The 19,605-nt window shown below is 45.7% G+C and overlaps 2 protein-coding genes and 1 long non-coding RNA gene across 4 annotated transcripts in view; 1 reads left to right on the top strand and 2 right to left on the bottom strand.

Annotated features, from left to right (window-relative positions):
- LOC309361563 overlaps positions 1-19,605 on the bottom strand; it is a 255,050-nt gene that overhangs the window by 13,560 nt on the left and 221,885 nt on the right. The window lies entirely within an intron of this gene.
- The window catches only part of SLC31A2 (solute carrier family 31 member 2), a 766,698-nt gene that overhangs the window by 650,081 nt on the left and 97,012 nt on the right, over positions 1-19,605 (bottom strand). The window lies entirely within an intron of this gene.
- The window catches only part of NIBAN2 (niban apoptosis regulator 2), a 93,939-nt gene continuing 81,939 nt past the window's right edge, over positions 7,606-19,605 (top strand). Inside the window, exon 1 of the mRNA XM_081896411.1 lies at positions 7,606-7,882. Within this exon, the coding sequence (XP_081752537.1) occupies positions 7,828-7,882 (55 nt within the window). The 5' untranslated portion in view covers positions 7,606-7,827. The remainder of the gene's footprint in view (positions 7,883-19,605) is intronic.

The following is a 19,605-nucleotide window of genomic DNA, read 5'->3' as shown; positions in this document are numbered from 1 at the left end:
CCTCCTGCCCCCCGCCCCCCAAGTCATTCCTCCCCACTTCTTCGCTTAGGTTGAAGTTCCCACACCTTCCCCTGTTTCTGGATCCTGTCGCTGCAGGACACACCTGGAGATTAGGGCAGGAGGAAGCCTGCACAACTGGGTTTATGAGAACGACTTGGGCAAGGGAACTCTTGCAATCGTGGCTGCGGCAAAGGCAGAAGTGCAGGGTGGGGAGATTTGGTTCCAAGAAGCAGCCGCTGCACACAGTGCTGGTGGTAGGAGAGGCAGGGGCCCTTTTCACCCAGAGGGCCACACTCCCTTCTGAGCAACATTCCAAGGTCCACATATCCATGGAAGGCGGGGAAAGTGGCAAAAGCGAGTGTAGCAATGAATGTGAAAGTCAATTCTTCTACAACAGGCAAGTTCCTACAAACACCTCTCTGTCTTCCATCCAGGCAAGCAAGAGGCACAATGTGAGTTCAAGGGTGCTTGCCAGTCTGGCAGAAACAAGGATAGTGTGAGGCCAGGCCAGTGATGCATGTGGCCTGGGGAGAAGGGGACTTTCTGCATGCTAAGCAGATGCTATACCCCTGAGCTACAGCCCTTCGCCTTGCCCATGAACTTGGAGCAAAGCTTGCTCCTGACACTCTCAGCAACAAGAAAATTGCAGCTGTAGGAGTTCTACACAGCCTGGGTGCCAGGAAGTAATGGGGAGGTGCTTTTTTTGGGGGGGGGAGGATATAGAATTGTTCCACTGGGGAGATTTTGCCATTTGTAAGATGGCCTTTACTTCTCAAATGCAAGAACATTTCCCGCCCACCTCAGACAAATGAGGATCTGTAAATAAATGCTGACTCCAAAAGACGGGATTTGATGGCATGTTGTTCCAGCCTCCTGGCTTCTACAAATGGGGAAAGGAATTGCTGGGGCACTGTGACACAGTCCTTTTCCTTGTGAGAAACGAAGCCTTTATAGTGCTTTGGAACACATTTTTTATTTATAAACTTACAAGTTGAGTGGTAAGGGAGGGATCAGGAAAGTATCCAGTCAGACAACAACACTAGTCGTTAAAGCAACATAGTACCTACCTCCCCTGCCAGTGACCCTGTACTTAAGTCACAAGGAAAGATATATGATAGAACTATATAGATGTAGAGATTTAAGGGACCCTAGTCCTCTCGCCTGCAATGCAGGAATCTCAGCTAAAGCATCCATGGTAGATGGCCACCCAAACTCAGCTTAAAAACCTCTAAAGAAGGAGAGTCCACAACTTCCTGAGGGAGACGGTTCCAATGTTGAATATCACTTAACGTCAGAAAGTTCTTCCTGATGTTTAGTCAGACTTGAAGCCATTCTCCAGAGCAGGAGAAAACAAGTTTACTCTATCTCCCACGTAACAGCCCTTTAGATATTGAAAGGTGGCTATCATCTCTTCTCTCAGTCTGCTGTTTTCCAGGCTAAACATACCCTTGATCATCTTGGTTGCCCTCCTCCGCATGCATTCCAGCCTGTCAATATATTTCATAAATTGAGGTGCACAGAACTGGGCATAATACTCCACATGTGGTCTGACCAAGGGGGAATAGGTAAAGGTAAAGGGACCCCTGACCATTAGGTCCAGTCACGGATGACTCTGGGATTGTGGCGCTCATCTCGCTCTATAGGCCAAGGGAGCTGGCGTTTGTCTGTAGACAGCTTCCGGGTCATGTGGCCAGCATGACTAAGCTGCTTCTGGAGAACCAGAGCAGTGCACGGAAACGCCGTTTACCTTCCCGTCGGAGTGGTACCTATTTATCTACTTGCACTTTGACGTGCTTTCAAACTGCTAGGTGGGCAGGAGCTGGGACCAAGCAATGGGAGCTCACCCCATCGCGGGGATTCGAACTGCTGACCTTCCGATCGGCAAGCCGTGGTTTATTACTTCCCTTGATCTGAACACTATACTTCTGTTGACGCATCCTAAAATAGCCTTAGCTGTTTGGGCTGCTGCATCACATTGCTGACTCATGCTGAGCATGTGATCTACTAAGACTCATAGATCCTTTTCACATGTACTACTGGCAATCCAGGTGTCCCCCGTCTTATCTCAGAACCTGACATTTATTCCTATTTAAATTCATTTTGTAATTTTGGGCCCAGTTCTCCAGTCTGTTAAAGACGTATTGATCCTGATTCTGTCTTCTGCAGTATTAGCTACTCCTCCCAGTTTGGTGTCCTCTGCAGATTTGATGAGCATCCCCTCAATACCTTCACCCAAGTCATTTATAAAAATGTTGAACAACTCCAGTCCCAAGACAGAACTCTATAGCACCACATTTGTAACATTTTTCCAGGATGACAAGGAATCATTAGTGAGCACCCTTTTGGTCAGTGAACCAGCTATAAACCCACCTAGGTTTTACCAGCCAAAATTTTATCAGCTTTTCTGCAAGAATATCATGGGGGCTTTGTCAAAAGTTTTATTGAAATCAAGACATACTACATCCACAGCATTCCCCTGATCCACTAAGCTTGTAACTCTAAAAGAAAGGGGAAAAAATAGAGATTTGTCTGGCATTACTTGTTTTTGAGAAATCTATGCTGGACCTCAGTAATCACAATATTCCCCCCCCCAAGTGCTCACAAATTGATTAATTGTCCCCATTGCTGACTACATTCCAGCCACCAATACTCAAGCATTTGGAGTGTGTCCAAAGCTAATAGCCACCAGCTGTCAAGGCTCACTTAAGCAAACAGAGGTATCGGGCAAAACAGACACCGCTGGAAGGTGGAGGACTCTCAGTCATTGAAGGTTTCTAAACAAATGTTGGATGGCCATCTGTCATTGATTCTTTAGCTGTGATTCCCGTGTTGCAGGTGGTTGTACTAGATGACTCTTAAGGTACCTTCCAACTCCCTATTTATATTATTCTAAGATTCTATGAAAACACTGTTGGTACAGAAGTACTGTAGCAAGGAGCAGCCTTTTAACCAGGCAATTTGAAGCAAGTTCCAGGTTCCAGCAAGATCTTGCCAGAAATTGCAGCTACTTCTTTATACTTCTTTGGCAATGCTGTAGGCACCCCACCACTGCCTGAGAAGCACAGAGAAGCAGCAATGGTGGCAGCTTCTGCTGAGATCTTACAAGAGCCCTGTGAGATCTTGCTAGAAGCCAGAAACCACCACACAACCCCAGTAAGTGAGGCTATGACAGAAGTGGGGCAGCATCTTCCCATTTCACCTCAGGCACTGAAATGGAATGGGCCACCCCTGCCCATCACTCAGTGGTAGAGCAAATGCCTGACATGCAGAAGATCCAAGGTTTGATCCCCAGCATCTTCAGGTGGGGCTGAAATCCTGCCTGAAACTCTGGAGAGCTGCTGCCAGTCAATGCAAGCAATACTGAGCTAGCTAGAACAATGGGTCTGACTCAGTATACGGCAGCTTCCTCTGTTCCTAATCACCCTGGAAACCCTGCTGAAGGAAGGAGGAGGAAAGGGTCATATCCTGCTGCTGTCAACAAGGTTTGTATTATCCCAATTTCTGTGACCTGTATACATTATACAAATCAAGTCGATGTGTATATATTATGTTATCATATTTACATAATTCTACCTTTGCTGGTCAAGGGGAAGGTTCAAGACTCTGAGATCCCTGCTTTTGCGTCCATTTCACCAAAGTTCATTTAGCTCTAACCTCCCATCTTCCTGAGTTTCTTGAATTCCCCATTGAAGCCTTAATAGACACAGAAACTGTAGGCAACTGTTCTCCATTAGAACAGCATGTTTGACTAGATGGGCTATTGGCCATTCTCCAGAGCTCTTCTTCTTCTGGTTGTTTGTGAAAACGCTTTGACTGATGGGACTCACGTCTGATGAAACGTACATAGGATTAATTTGCAGAAGCACAATCTTTTAATCAAGATGATTACATTTGCCATGGCTGTGAACACCCAGTAGGCCCGAACACCCAGTAGGTCCATCATTTCTCAATGCCATTCCCTCCCTCCTAGAATCCCAACATAGGGATATTTACAGAGGGCTTCCTGGGTGAAATTACTTACAGTGCGGGGGAAGCAACGAGTCTGGTGGTACTTGAAATACCATCAAATTACAAAGGGTAACCATTCTGTGCCCTACTTAGTGTTGTGTTGTCGAGATGATGGACAAGATGCACTTCGATTCCTTCCTAGGAGCACAGTCTACACACCACCAAGCAACGTATTGGCATTTGAGATGGGGGAGAAGTCTGATCAGTGGAAGACCTACATTTTGGGGGCCCTGAAGCTTGAACTGTTATGGGGCCCCCTTCACAATCAGCAGCAAGGGCTGGGGAGCCACTGTTATCTTCTTCAACAGGTTTGTTTGCAACAACCTTTTACATCTGTGATACTGACTTTCAAACTTTGGGATTGTTGAAATATACAGTGGTACCTCAGGTTACATACGCTTCAGGTTACAGACTCTGCTAACCCAAAAATAATGCTTCAGGTTAAGAACTTTGCTTCAGGATGAGAACAGAAATCGTGCTCCAGTGGCACAGCAGCAGGAGGCCCCATTAGCTAAAGTGGTGGTTCAGGTGAAGAACAGTTTCAGGTTAAGAACGGACCTCCGGAACGAAATAAGTACTTAACCCGAGGTACCACTGTATACAACAACAAAATCAAAGAATTTTAGTCATGCAACTCAAATTGGGTCTACTAGACCTAAAACGTTTAAGCAATGTGGTTCTGGGGCCCCTCTGGGATTAGGGGCCCGAGGCTTAAACTTTATTAGTTTCATAGTGGATCCACTTCTGCATCTGATTCAATGTACAATGAAAGGCGACCTTCCACAGTTCACGCTTTCCAATACAATATGCAGATCAAATGATGAATATGCTTCAGCGGTTGAACTTTTCTGAATTTTTGTAATACTGTTCTCCAGTCAAGCAATGTGTACAACCCGCTCTCCCCCCCTCCCATCCCAAATTTGTGTGAAGCCTATATAGAAGTGCATGTACTGTATTGGTGAAAAGGACATACAAAAATCTATCCTATAAGAGGAAATTGCTTTGCAAAAAAACATTAGGCAGAATTGCATACAAAAATGTGTGTATTAGAAAAAAAATCTTAAAATATTGATGAATTTGCAGGACTTAAAAAAAAACTTTTAAAAATGACAAACTAATGTGGAAATCTAGAGAACTAAACTGAAGCCTGCAATAATGAGAAGGAAGGAAGGAAACTGAAACTGTCACATTGCAGATCACATGCCACGTGTTGATATAGCTCCTTCTAATTTTTTTATTGACATGTCCAGATTGCTGTAAACCCAACAGAGAGGCTGTGGCATCTTAAAGACTGACAGATTTATTGTGGTATAAGCCAGCACATTGTCAAACAAGACTAATCTTAATTCTGTGGCAGCCTGATCCTCTGTATGCTTACTCGGAAGCAAGGCCCTCTTGTGCTCACTTCCTCCTACAGAAATGAGAATGGGATTTTACCTAAAAAGGCCTATCCTGCAAGTGACTGTTTAGATGTTATGTCCCATGGAATCCAATGGGACTCACTTCCAAGGAAATGTATGCAGGATCGCAACCCACCCCACCCCAATCTTTTGCCAGGTTACATAGCCGGATGTTTGCTGTAGAAAAACCACGTGTGATATCCAGCTAAGTTCTACTGAAATCAACAGACCCACCAATTTCATTGGGTCTACTCTGAGTAGGGCTAACATTGGCTACAGCCTTGAGGCTGCAATTCCAGGCATGCTTTCCAGAGTTAGTCACATTCAGCTAAGTGGGATGTGCTTCTGTTAAGCACAATCCTATGCGTGCTTACTTGGGAGGGAGTCCCATCAATCTCAGGGGGACATACTTGCAAGTAGACATGCCTAGGATCAGGTAGGCAAGCGTAAAGATAAAGGGATTAGGTCCAGTCGTGGCCGACTCTGGGGTTGCAACCCTCATCTTGCTTTACTGGCCGAGGGAGCCAGCGTACAGCTTCCGGGTCATGTGGCCCAGCGTGACTAAGCCACTTCTGGCAAACCAGAGCAGCGCACAGAAACACCGTTTACCTTCCCGCCGGAGTGGTACCTATTTATCTACTTGCACTTTGACGTGCTTTCAAACTGCTAGGTTGGCAGGAGCAGGGACCGAGCAATGGGAGCTCACCCTGTTGCGGGGATTCGAACTGCTGACCTTCTGATCAGCAAGTCCTAGGCTCTGTGGTTTAAACCACAGCGCCACCCTGGAAGTAAATGCTACTGCCCTCAAAGAGACTTTCTTCTGAGTGAACATGCACTTTTAAAGCTGTTCAAGTTGATGGCCATGGCGGCTTCTTGTGGAAGTGAGTTCCAAGGTTAATTAACCACTGTGTAAAGAAATGGTTTCCTTCATCTCTCCTCAATCTTCCAATGTTCAGTTTCACTGGACGTCCACAAGTTCTAGTGTTACACAGCAGAAAAACGTCTCCCTATCAACTAAAAAGCACCAAACACAATAACCTTTCCTTATAGGGAACATAGGAAGTTTGCCTTACTGGCCATAACTTTGGTCTATCCAGCTCAATACTGCCAACACTGATTGGCAACGGCTCTCCAGTCTTAAAAAGGGACCCCTGACTATTAGGTCCAGTCGTGGCCGACTCTGGGGTTGCGGCGCTCATCTCACTATTGGCCAAGGGAGCCGGCGTACAGCTTCCGGGTCATGTGGCCATCATGACTAAGCCACTTCTGGTGAACCAGAGCAGCACATGGAAATGCAGAGTGGTACCTATTATCTACTTGCACTGGCGTGCTTTTGAACTGCTAGGTTGGCAGGAGCAGGGACCGAGCAACGGGAGCTCACCCCGTTGCGGGGATTCAAACCGCCAACCTTCTGATCATCTTAATCAACCTCTAATAGTGTCAGGCAGTGAGTTGAACTAATTATATAACTAAAAATTAAATACAGTATTAATAATACTAAATAGTGGCAGAGTGCAGGTAGTTTTAAAATCAAATTTAATTGCTGATACAGTAAGCCTGCAGCCAACACACGTTTAACTTGTGCACATTCAGCTTTATGTGCTTGGCAAAAAAAGTTGTTAAAAAAATAAAACGGAAGGGGGGCAGAATGGGGGCTGACGTCTGGGGGGGGGGAAGTCTTTCGCAATCCCACTCGCCATTGCGCCCGATGTGCTTTGACTGTGCTGCCTGTATGCAATTTTGGCTTTGGGCACGATCCCCAGAATGTAACCCCATGTAAGTTGCAGTTCTTACTGTATTGATAGTGGCGCAGCGGAAATCGGTTCAAAATAAAATTTAAATAAGAATACCATTTAGTTTCATAAATTTGCATAGTGCCGTTCGTCCGATGGCCACATTGTGGTTTACGAATAGTGGCACAATTAAATAGTGGCTGTGGCACAGTGCAGAAAGTTTTTAAATAAAAGTTAAATAACAATAATAGGAGTGGCACACCGGAAACAGCTTTTAAATTTTATTTATTTTTAGTAAACAAAAAAAGATAAATCAAGACAACCACACCTCTTACACGCACGCACGTACAATTCTTTCTTCTCTCGCCGCCTGCCTGTCTGCAAAGGAGCGCAAGAAATAATAAGCAAGAGGCGGAGAAGAAAGGGGGCGGCGTTGAAGGCAAAAGGCGTGTCCCCGGGAAGGGAGAGCCTGGGAGTTGTAGGCGAGTTGGGCGCGAGGCAAGGCCAGCTGGGACCAAACCGCGTCCGCCTATTCCTCGCTTGCTCATGGAGTGGGTTTCCTGGCGGGGCACGTCTTCGTTTTCCTCTCCTCGTCGCCTTTAGCCGGGGCTTGGCTTTTCTCCAGCCGCTGCTTCTTCCTTATCCTCTTCGTCCTCTCCTTGCGTCTCGATCTCTCCTTCTCCGCCATGGGGGACGTGATCTCGGCACACCTGGACGACAGCAGGCGGCAGTTCATCGCAGGTGAGGCGTCTTGGTTCTCGGCGCGGGCCGGCCGAGCATGTTGTCGGCTGCAAAACAACAACCCCAGGAAGTCTGAATTGATTATTATTATTACTTTCTTGTCGCATCCAATGCTAGCCCTCCTCCGAGTAGACATATTGGCACGACTAAGGGAACCGTGACTCTCGTTTTCCACTGGATTCATTCAGAGTAAGGCTAGCGTTGGATACATCCGCCGTGTAGCTTGGCGATGGGGAGGGGGAATAAAACCCCCAAAACGAAGGATCTACTCCAGCCGAGTTCTCCTCAGAGTCATAGGAGCCAACTCCTAGGGGCCGAGGGGTCTTTGACTTCCCCAATAAAATATATGAGTCCCCCCTAAAGTTGATGGGCATTGCTATTCAAATTGTGTGTGTGTGCACCGCATCATGTGATCGATTATGCGGGGTTGAGCTTACCTGCCCCCCTCCATTTTATTCAAGTTGGCAGCCACCCCTGCTCAGAGTAGACCCCGCTGAAGTGAATGTGCCTGAATTAGTCGTGTCTTTATTTCAGCGGGTCTGTTCTGACCGCGACTAACCTTGGACGCAACACAGTTTGAGGTTTGATGTCACTGATGCTCCCCTTACTCGGAGTAGACCTCCTTGAAATTGGTGGGCATGGCTAACTTGGGTTCATTTATTTCACTATGTCTATTCCGTGGAGAACTTGGTTGGATACAACTTCGAGTCCCTCCCGCCCATGCATTTTTAGGCGTGGTGGGGTCTGATTTTGTTTTTTTTTGTGCTGGGGAGACTGCCTCCCCATGGAAATAATAGTAAGCTAGGTTAACTGAGTATTTTACATCATTCTGGCCTCTGCAAAGTATGATATAATGTGAATTTCACTTGAGATTTTTTAGGGGGAGGTGTTAACCGTCTAACTGAAAAAAAAGTTTTCGGCGGGGGAGGGGTTGCGGGGAACCAGTTGATCTTGGTATTATTTTAAATGTCTTTTTGCAGGGGGAGGGGCTACCTACCTATGCAAATGATTGTACTAGTATACTGAATATTGCACACTATTCTGGTTCGATATAAAGTGACATTATGAGAGATGTTTTTGGAGTGTGTGTGTGTTAGAAATCTGAGGGACGTAAGAAGTAGGGAAACTCCTGGCTGAATTTTTTCAGGCTTCGTACTATCGGAGTCTGATTCCCCCCCCCCCTCCAACACCCACCCCATTTCTTTTTCCCCCTTCTCCACGTTGCAAGTCCTTTGCTTCAATCTCTCCGTCTCCCTTCCCCGCTCTGCCTTTGGAGCGGGGTGAGAGGAGGTACCGCCTCTTTTTAAGAAGCAAGTCTGTGCAAAGGCATGTTTGGTTTACCTAATCTGATGAAGGGGAGAGTTTAAGGAGGATCGTTGGGGGGGCAGGGGAGTTGCCGAAGAAGCTATAGAGGGCGAATTGTCCTTCCTTTCCTCAGTCAAGGAAGAAACTGGCACTCAGTTCCTAAAGACCAACTTACTTCTTCCCTTGAGAATATTTATAAAGTGATGTTACAAGTATTTATACAGAGATTTTTGAGAAAACCAAATAGGTCTCTGTCCCATGGAGCCTACAGATCGTGGGGGAAAGTATGAATATTAAATTAGGATGGGAGTAGATGGGACGCGGGTGGCACTGTGGGTTAAACCACAGAGCCTAGGGTTTGCCGATCAGAAGGTCGACGGTTCGAATCCCCGCGATGGGGTGCGCTCCCGTCGTTCGGTCCCAGCTCCTGCCATCCTAGCAATTCGAAAGCACCTCAAAGTGCAAGTAGATAAATAGGTACCACTCCGGTGGGAGGGTAAACGGCGTTTTCATACGCTGCTCTGGTTTCGCCAGAAGGGGCTTAGTCATGCTGGCCACATGACCCGGAAGCTGTACGCTGGCTCCCTCGGCCAATAAAGCGAGATGAGAGCCGCAACCCCAGAGTCGGTCACGACTGGACCGAATGGTTAGGGGTCCCTTTACCTTTAAAAGGATGGTGGTGGTGATGATGATATCCTATTCTTTCCTCCAAGGAGTTCTTGGTAAAATATGTGCTGTGCGACTGCACACATTTATTAACCTCATGGAAGCCCTGAAATTTAGTTCAGACTGAGTGACCTAAGAGCTCCAACTTAAGATCCACTGCCAACTATGTCTCCCTTTCCCCCCAGGCAGGAATGTTATCACACATACTTTGCACTTTGGGAGTGAGGATTATGGGGATAATTGTTCTGAAAAAGGTGGTTTTTGAAGAGGGAACCTGAACAGGAAGGGAGAAAGGTGTCACTTAATGCGACACACTGACCCCCCCCAAAGTTTCTTAAGTAAGGGCTTTTTTGAGGGGTGAAGCAGGTCTAAGCTATTACAAATGGCGTAGCAGGCTGAAATTGAACCAGATGAGCTTTTCTCCCAGTGCATTGAAGGTCAAGTGATGGGCAAGGTGCCACCTGATGAATTTCTGCCTCTTAATCGTGCAAAGGGACACAATCTTGAAGTAAGAAGGGGATGCCTTTTGTTTTTAATGTGTTCTTGTGGGGGAATGGGGAGTAAAATGTGTGTTTTGGTGCTGCGATTGTAAAATTAGGGAGTGGCAGGACTGAGGAACGGTGCGCAGCAGAAGGGTGCGTCTTTGCTGCTTGTGTGCACATGGAGCATAGGGTGGCAATAAACTCGAGAAACTATGTGAATAAAGTGCTACAAACCCCTGAGACAGTTTGCTCGCAAGGTGCTTAGGATCACTGCTCGAAGCCCCCTATTTTAAATTTTATTTGAATCATTTCTTATCCACACTTCAACCAAAACCATGAAAGTTCCCAGAGTGGCTTCAAATATATTCTCCATGAAAAAATCTTGGGTACCAAAACTTTGCTGCTGGCACTTTAGTCTCTTTTACTTGCCTGCCCCTTGCAACCTACCTTCCTTAATGCTCAGGGGTTGGTGAAATAAATATGTAATAATCCTTTGAGGACTATATCATGCGTTCAGATAGGCTTAATCTTGGACTAGGATTAGTTGGGGGACCTCTCCTGAATTATTACGACTGAACTCTGGAGACAGATAACGTAATGAGTGATGCTTCCCTGAGCATCTTCAGAGGACCTTTCCCACTTGTCTTTACCCACCTGCCATTTCTTTTAAGGCAAAGGACTTCCATTTGAGGCATAAAGAATAGGCATGGCTCTCAGTGGACTCGGTCTGTAGGCGTGCTGGCAGGGGGTTTCTCTCCATCTGATGCATGTTGTTGTTGTTTAGTCGTTTAGTCATGTCCGACCCTTTGTGACCCCATGGACCAGAGCACGCCAGGCACTCCTGTCTTCCACTGCCTCCCGCAGTTTGGTCAAACTCATGTTGGTAGCTTCGAGAACACTGTCCAACCATCTCGTCCTCTGCCATCCCCTTCTCTTTCCCAACATCAGGGTCTTTTCCAGGGAGTCTTCTCTTCTCATGAGGTGGCCAAAGTATTGGAGCCTCAGCTTCACGATCTGTCCTTCCAGTGAGCACTCAGGGCTGATTTCGTTAAGAATCGATAGGTTTGATCTTCTTGCAGTCCATGGGACTCTCTGATGCATAGGGATCAGTAAGTAATGTTTTCTTTTCTGGAATTTACTGGTTTGGCTTCTTATCCCAAATCTCCCCCCAATAAACTGTGGAAGGCATACATGGAGTGTGGTCTCCCTCCCCACCCCAAAAATACCCTCCCAGCAACCCTGCAAGGTTGGTCAGATAGAGACTGGCCCGTTAAACATCGTGGAAGTCTTGGATTGTGCCTTCTCCGTCTAGAATGTCTTGGCACACAGCATTGCCAGTTTAAATTTACTTTTCGTAGTCTGGCCTGCAGGGCTGTTGGCAAAAGCACTCTCCCCTTCCTCCCCCTCCCTCCTCCCACAAGGCATAGGGTAACAGGATGTATGGCTCCTTGTTGGAAAGGCAATTTCCCGCCTGCTTTCCCTCCTGCTACTGCCTTTGGGAGCAGACTGTGTTGCAGTCAGACTTCGTGACAATTGCTCTTTTGCCCTTGGAAGCAAAGGGCCTGATTATAGTCTGGGAAAACTGGGTGGGAGGCTCTGCTAATTGCTGCCTACAGAGGCTTGGTGGTTCCCTAATAAAGGGTGAAGAGAGAGAGGTCAGGAATCAGTCGAGGCACACTCTCTCTCCTGACTTCCTAACCGCCCCCCCCCCCCGGTAACTGACAAGCCAGCAGCCCTCATCTCCCAACCCTACAAATTCTCCCTTTTGACCTCTTGCCTTTCCAGCTTTTAGAGTTGTGCATTAGGGGTGTTTGTGTGTGTGTGTGTATGTGTGATCATCAGGCCCAGTGGTGCTTGTATAACGACTGGTTGTGGGGGGTGTAGGGTGTCCTTAATGGAAACCCACAACAACATCTCCACACACAAACTGACTCCTTCCCTCAATTATAGCCAAATCACTCTTGCTATCTTTTCTATGTACCTGATCTAAGTCACAGTCTTATTATTATTATTAAAAACGTTTTTACTGGGGACATAGCAAAGCAGATAAGTGGAATATTTATAATTGCTCTACAATAAATAGTAGTAATCGAGGGAGGTGGGTGGCGCTGTGGGTTAAACCACAGAGCCTAGGACTTGCCGATCAGAAGGTTCGAATCCTCGCGACAGGGTGAGCTCCCATTGCTCTGTCCCTGCTCCTGCCAACCTAGCAGTTTGAAAGCACGTCAAAGTTCAAGTAGATAAATAGGTACCACTCCGGTGGGAAGGTAAACGCCGTTTCCATGCGCTGCTCTGGTTCGCCAGAAGTGGCTTAGTCATGCTGGCCACATGACCTGGAAGCTGTACGCAGGCTCCCTCGGCCAATAAAGTGAGATGAGCACTGCAACCCCAGTGTCGGCCATGACTGGACCTAAAGGTCAGGGGTCCCTTTGCCTTTAAATAGTAGTAATACTTTTGAGAGAAAAGAATCTTCTTGCATTTATTTATTTCAGGGCAATTATTTCTATCCCTGATGCAAACTGTGACACAAAGAGGGGATGGATTGAATCGCCATAGCTGCTATTTGCCTGCATGTCCTATCCCCCTGAATGCATCTCATTGCTAATTTTATGAGTAATGTCATAATCTAACTTTCTAAAAGAAGTGCAATTCATAAATACAGTCCAACCAGTCATGCTCTCCCCCCCCATAGTACTGTGAAAATTGTAGCTGAAAGATAAGGCAGCTAAGCTCCCTGTTTCCAGCCCCCCACCCATCCAGCTGTGTACACACCACACATTTAAAGCAGATGACTTCGCCAAAAGAATCCTGGGAACTGAAGTTAACCCCAAAGGCTACAATTCCCAGAACCCTCAACCACGCTACAGTTCCCAAGATTCTTTGAGGGAGGTCATATGCTTTAAATGCGATTTAAACCAATTGTGTGTAGGCAAGTGCACATTGTGATTTGAACACAGATCAGGCCCTTTAAGGCTCCTTGGTTCCCTACACCATCTTCCACACATGTTCGTGGCTATTTATTGTACTGATACTTCCAATAAATAATAATACCAGTTACTGGGAACAAAATGCTGCCCTACGTGAGTTGTTGGCCTGATCCAACAGGCTCTTCTTATGAATGACATAGAAGCTATAGAAGCTATAGATAATCAGCTATTGAAAAGCAAAAGGGCTGATACTATGGCAGGCTGGCGCTTGTGTAGCTTTTTCCATATCTGCCTTACATATTACTGTATATTTTGGAAAGTTCTTTGTTTGCTCTGCATTTGGACACCTCTTCAGATATCACCATCAAAATTTAGCCCAAATTTGAGGTCAAGGAACAGGTTTTCACCTGTGTTTGGATGACATTTTGAATCAAGATGGTGGACTGACTAGCAAATTTTACCCACTGATTTCAAAAGTGCACCGATTTTTGTTTGTTTGTTAGAATTCTCAAGTGGTGCCTTATGCAAAACTGCTACTATATTTTATTTTAGCGTATGCTTCGTTCTGTGGTGATGGGGGATTGTGCCAAAACAAATATCTGAAGCCACTATATTTGATGCTCTGTCATGTGTTTTTACTGTTGTACACCATCCTGGGATCTTTTGATAAAGAGCAGTACATAAATTGAAATAATAATAATAATAATAATAATAATAATAATAATAATAATGCTATGTTAATCATTTTTAGGGCACTATTTCCAATGTTGCAAAAGCGGGAGAAGAATCTTTATCATCTACTTTTAAAACGGGGATTGTGGTGAATGGTTTGTTATAAAATTCAAGTGAAGATGGTGTGTGTGTGTGTGTGTGTGTGTGTCTGTATCTGTCTTATAGGGAACTTAGCCTTATATCCTGTCAAATTCTGTGTCCATCAAACTAAGATGTGCTGCTGATGTGCTGTCTTCCAGAGTTTGTTGGACTACAATTCCAGCCAGCGCCAGCAGCATGGCCAATGGTCAGGGCTGATGGGAATCGCAAACAACAACCTCTGGAAAACTCCGTTTTAGTGACCCATGGTTTAACCTAGTACTGACGGTTCTGACTGGCAGGTGCTCTCCAGGGTATCAGAGGTTTTCTCCATCGTCTGCCACCTAATACTTTTTTAAGTGGGGATGCTAGGATTGAACTTGGGACCTTCTGCATACAAAGCAGGGGCTCTACCACTGAGCTACAGCCCTTCTCCAACATGGAAAGCTTCCCTATACCGAGTCAGACCATTGCTCCATCTATCTCAGTGTTGTCTATGCTCACTGGCTCTCCATGATTTCAGACAAGGGGTGCTCCTACCCCTACCTGGAGGTGTCAGCAATTGAACCTAAGACCTTCTCCTCTGCTGCTCAGTTGTGCACTTTCCGCAAATGACTCCAGAGTGCCTAGGAATTTCCGACCCCAATCTGCTTGTTTCCACTGCCCCTTGGACACTTCATGTTTCTGAAGTGCTGGTTGATATATCTCTGAGCATGTTTAAAGCAATTATCTGCATGGCACTGAAGTCCACCTGGGGCAGGAGCAGTCCTAAATCAATTATCTGCATGGCACTGAAGGCCACCTGTGGCAGGAGCAGTCCTTTTCATTAAGTATTTCACCTGCTGAGCACCTGATCTGCTGCAGCTGAGCCAAGTACCCAGAAGTTGCTCAATGATGACTCGAGCTCCTTTGTGACTGAATGGAATAGATGAGTAGGCCTTTTAGTGGGAAACGGCTGGCTATTCAGTCCTTCCCCCTTGCAGAATTGTGAATCACACTAGGCTTCACTTCTGTGGAAGCTAGATACCTCATAGGACTAACTTTGCTGGTGTTGGTGAACTTTGCATTGTGCATTCACAGCTATTTGTGCCTGTGATGGTATCAGGGGAGTTAGATGTAATCATGCTTTCAATACTGTTTGTACCTGCAAAAGCTTTGAGGTACCCACACTTATTCTTTTCTACTCTACAGCTTCCAGCTGAACTCCTGTAATTTCTCACACCACAAATGTTCCAGGCTGTTGTACTTTTGCCCCATGTTTGTTGCATTGTAGTGCAAGACAGCAATAATACAATGACATTGGGTAGCATCGCAGGACAACTAATAATTAAATTTAGATCCTGCCCTCCTTCTCCTTGCTTCATTTAAAGATTTTCAGAGACTTTGAGACTAAAGATTTTGTTTTGTACTTGTTATGGTTTGAAGGAATTCTATAAAGATTGTCTATCGCGTATGTACAAGGTCATTGTGTTGCCTAGACATTGCTGACTTACTCTTTGCAACACAGGGGTTTGTTTGGTTACTACTTACTTCTTCTCAAAGTGGTGGACATGAAAGTGATAACTTAATAAAAGCATCTTGAAAACAATTCCAATATAGAAGCAAGTGGGAAAGATTACTTCTTAAAAGACTTCAGTAAGCACCAAAAAGATAAGAGATGGCATAGAATAATAGAACTGCAGAGTTTGAAGGGATCTTGTGGGGTCATCTAGTCCAGCCCCGTGCAAGGCAGGAATCTCAGCTAAAGCATCCATGACAGATGACCATCCAACCTCCACTTAAAAACCTCTAAGGAAGGAGAGTCCACAACCTCCTGAGGGAGTCTGTTTCACTGCTGAACAGCTCTTACTGTCAGAAAGTTTTTCCAAAGGTTTAGTCGGACTCTCCTTTCTTGCAACTTGAAGCCGTTGGTTTCAGTCCTACCCTCAAAAGCAGGAGAAAACAAGCTTGCTCCCTCCTCCATGTGACAGCCCTTGAGATATTTGCAGATGGCTGTCATATATCCTCTAGTCTCATCTTTTCCATGCTAAACATACCCAACTCCCTCAACCATTCCTCATAAGACTTGGTGTTCAGACCCTTGATCATATTGACTGTCTTCCTCTGCACACCTTCCAGCTTGTCAACATCCTTCTTAAATTGTGGTGCCCATAACTGGACACACTATGCCAGGTGTAGTCTGACAAAGGCAGAATAGAGTGGGACTATTACTTCTCACAACACTTCTGTTCATGCAGCCTAGAATTACACCAGCTTTTTTTTTTTTTTTTTGCTTCTTCATCACACTGCTGACTCATGATAAGTAAGTGAGAATTTGATCCCTGGTCTCCCAGGCACTGGTCTGACACTCTAACCACTATGCCACACATAAAACGGGATGTGTGGGGGAGGTTAATTAAAAATCCATCATTAATGCATTAGTGTTGCATCAATTAAATATTGCAGAATGCACCTGCAAACCATTGTGCCCCCACCCCATTTGCAGGAACTATAAGACAGGAGTATGGGACACGGGTGGTGCTGTGGGTTAAACCACAGAGCCTAGGGCTTGCCAATCAGAATTTCGGCGGTTCGAATCCCCCCCCCCCGACTGGGTGAGTTCCCGTTACTTGGTCCCAGCTCCTCCCAACCTAGCAGTTCAAAAGCACATCAAAGTGGAAATAGATAAATAGGTACCCCTGGAGCGGGAAGGTAAACAGCGTTTCCATGTGCTGCTCTGGTTTTCCAGAAGCGGCTTAGTCATGCGGGCCACGTGACCCAGAAGCTATACGCCGGCTCCCTTGGCCTATAGAGCGAGAAGAGTGCTGCAACCCCAGAGTCGTCCTTGGCTGGACCTAATGGTGAGGGGTCCCTTTACCTTTAGCTATAAGACAGGAATGGCACACATTGGGCCCTCCAGATGTTGTTGAACTACAGCTTGCCATTCCTGACCGTTGCTTTCATCCTGATGCTAAATGTTGGTTCTAGGCACCTCTCTCTGGGCTAGCAAGGGAGGTGGCTGACATGCATAGGCGCCGACTCCATGGGGCCTGAGGGGGCCCGAGCCCCCTCAAAAATTCGTTTGGGGGGCTCTGCCCCCCCAATAATTTAAGAAAATAATTTAAGAATTTTAAGAAATTTAAGAAAATTATTAGTTATATTATGCTTTGTAAAATCACAAAATTATGTTGGTATTTTTTATTTTCCTTGTTTGACGATAGTTACCTTTTAAAATACATTCAGTAATGAGTTAAAACAAAGCCACTCCCGATCTAGAGAGGGGGTGGGGTTGCGGGCTCTCGACCCATCAACAATCTCGCGGGGCTAGCTCATTAATATTCACCGCCCACGGCGGGAGCCAATCGGCTGCCGCAAAGGGCAGGCCCTCACAGGTTCACTTAAGGTCGGGGCAGCCCGGGGCTCGCCCCTTTCGCTCCCCCAGCAGCAGCGGTTTGGAGGTCTTGGGCCCCCCCAATATTTTTTATAAGTCGGCGCCCCTGCTGACATGTCAACCTGTGGATGTTGCAGCTGCACATGCGCTATGCAAACCTCCCTGACCACACACACCCAGGCTTGGGAGAACTGAGTGCTGCATTCTGTGGTTTCTTTGTTGTTTTTTCATTAGGCCTCATTCCTATCTGATCTTCCTCCTTTGTGCCCAAACTGGCCTGTTTCTCTCCCCCCACTCCTTAGAGGGAAGGAAGGGAGGGAAAGAAAAATAGGTTGTAAATTCAGGAGAGGATTTGTGGTTCATCATGCTCCTCCCAAGAAGCATGATAAGCTGTCTCTTTGCACTTTAGTTTGTATTTATTTATTTTTTAAAAACCTATACACCACAATTTATATATTTCTTAAAAAATCAAAGTGGTTTGCGAACAATATGTATAAAATAAAATAAAAACATAAATATTAAAATTGCATATAGCTGGCTAACCGTAGCATATTTTTTCTGTCTTACTTGAATTGTCTGCATAAACTGGTTGCAAATAAAATAAAAATGGCAAATGTTTGTGCAATGCTAACGTGTGATTACTTGGCCACAATCTCGACTTTCCTGCAGGGGCACTTGTCATGTGGAATGGCCCTAGCTCAGGGTTTGCCATGACTCACTCTAGCAGTAATTACATTAAAGTAATTACTGATTTACTAATAATCATTTTTGAAATTGAAATATCGATAATGAGCAGTCTCATGTCCAGAGTTGCTCAGAAAGTGTAAGAAACCAAAAGATCTGGAACTAATTCTGTTCCACTTCCAAGGTACTACTGTACATAGAGAAGATGTGGCAGGATCCTGACAGTCCTCAGAGTTGACCCACTGAAATCAGTGGACTTAAAGCTAGTTATGTTTATTCATTTAAGTGTGCCTTCTCTAGGTCAGCCTAGCACATAGGCTGGATATAACCCTCTGTCTTTTTTTTTTTTTAATGAATCTTGGTGGGGTGTGTGTGTCTGATTTTGATTAGTGTCTGCTTTCTCAAATAAAGAGTGTTTTCCAGCAGAAGAATGAGAGACATTCCCTTTATCAAAAGCATAGCGTGACAAGCACCCCGCCCTGTTTTCACCAGAGGTCCCACCTTCTCATATAAGTGTTAGATAAAGAGCTTATAAAACCAGTGTGTGGAACTTAAAATTTTGCGTCTCTCTCTCTGGCAAAGCACAGCATTCTCTCATCTTCTCTCATCAGTTACTGCTGATGTAAAAAGTAGCAGTTCTGATAGTTGTTTATTTATTTTGCCCACTCTGTAAATAAACTATGGGCGCCTGGTCAGACCTTGCCTCATCTCCCCTTTAAAAGTCTCCAAATAATTCCTCTCTCAAAGCAACATATAAAGGGCAGTACATGGCAACGTGTTATAACTTATTCAGTGTGGGCTAAACCATGAAAAGTATCCCTTCAACAGTGGCGAGAAGAAACATGGGAGGTGGGGTGAAAGCCACAGTTCTGGGGTGGCATTCTGTTGGGGCGGAAATTGACCCTTTCCCAGTATTATCAGATTAATTATTTGATGAGGAGGGAGGAGACACAGCTCAGTGAAGGAAGGAGGTTGCGTGCCTGTGCGCAAGAGCGTGGGATAGCCACACCTGTTGCTGGCATGCCACCTCCAGAGGGTTAGCTGAGGGTTATCCTTAGGGCCAAAAAGGGTTAGTCACCCCTACTCTCGGCCAAACATACTCTGCTCTCGGCTAAACTCTTAATCCCAATGTGATTCTTGGGGGTATGAGAAATGATTACTCCCTCTGAACATATGCACAGTAGGTTTCTTTTCTAGAGAGCAGCCACAGCATATAGCTTAGGTTAAGTGGGAGAGGTTTCTCTGTTAAAATCAAAACAGTTGACTTGCAGGTAGATGTAATCCCCTGGTGCGGTTCTCTTCAGAAATCCCAGCAGGTCAGAGATGTTAACCTGTGGCAAGGAAACCAACCAAGTTCCTTCTGGCACCTGAAAGACTGACTGGTTTTAGATAGCTGGAAAGGCAAATAGACAGATAGGCGCCAGCTCCTAGGAGCCAATGGACTTTTGTCCCCCTCCCTCCTTTTATGAGGGGGCCTGG

The sequence above is a fragment of the Podarcis melisellensis genome, assembly GCF_964234715.1.
Source record: "Podarcis melisellensis genome assembly, chromosome: Z".
NCBI lineage: Eukaryota > Metazoa > Chordata > Lepidosauria > Squamata > Lacertidae > Podarcis > Podarcis melisellensis.
The sequence above is the reverse complement of the archived record's forward strand: the minus strand, read 5'-3'. Positions and strand labels throughout refer to the sequence as shown.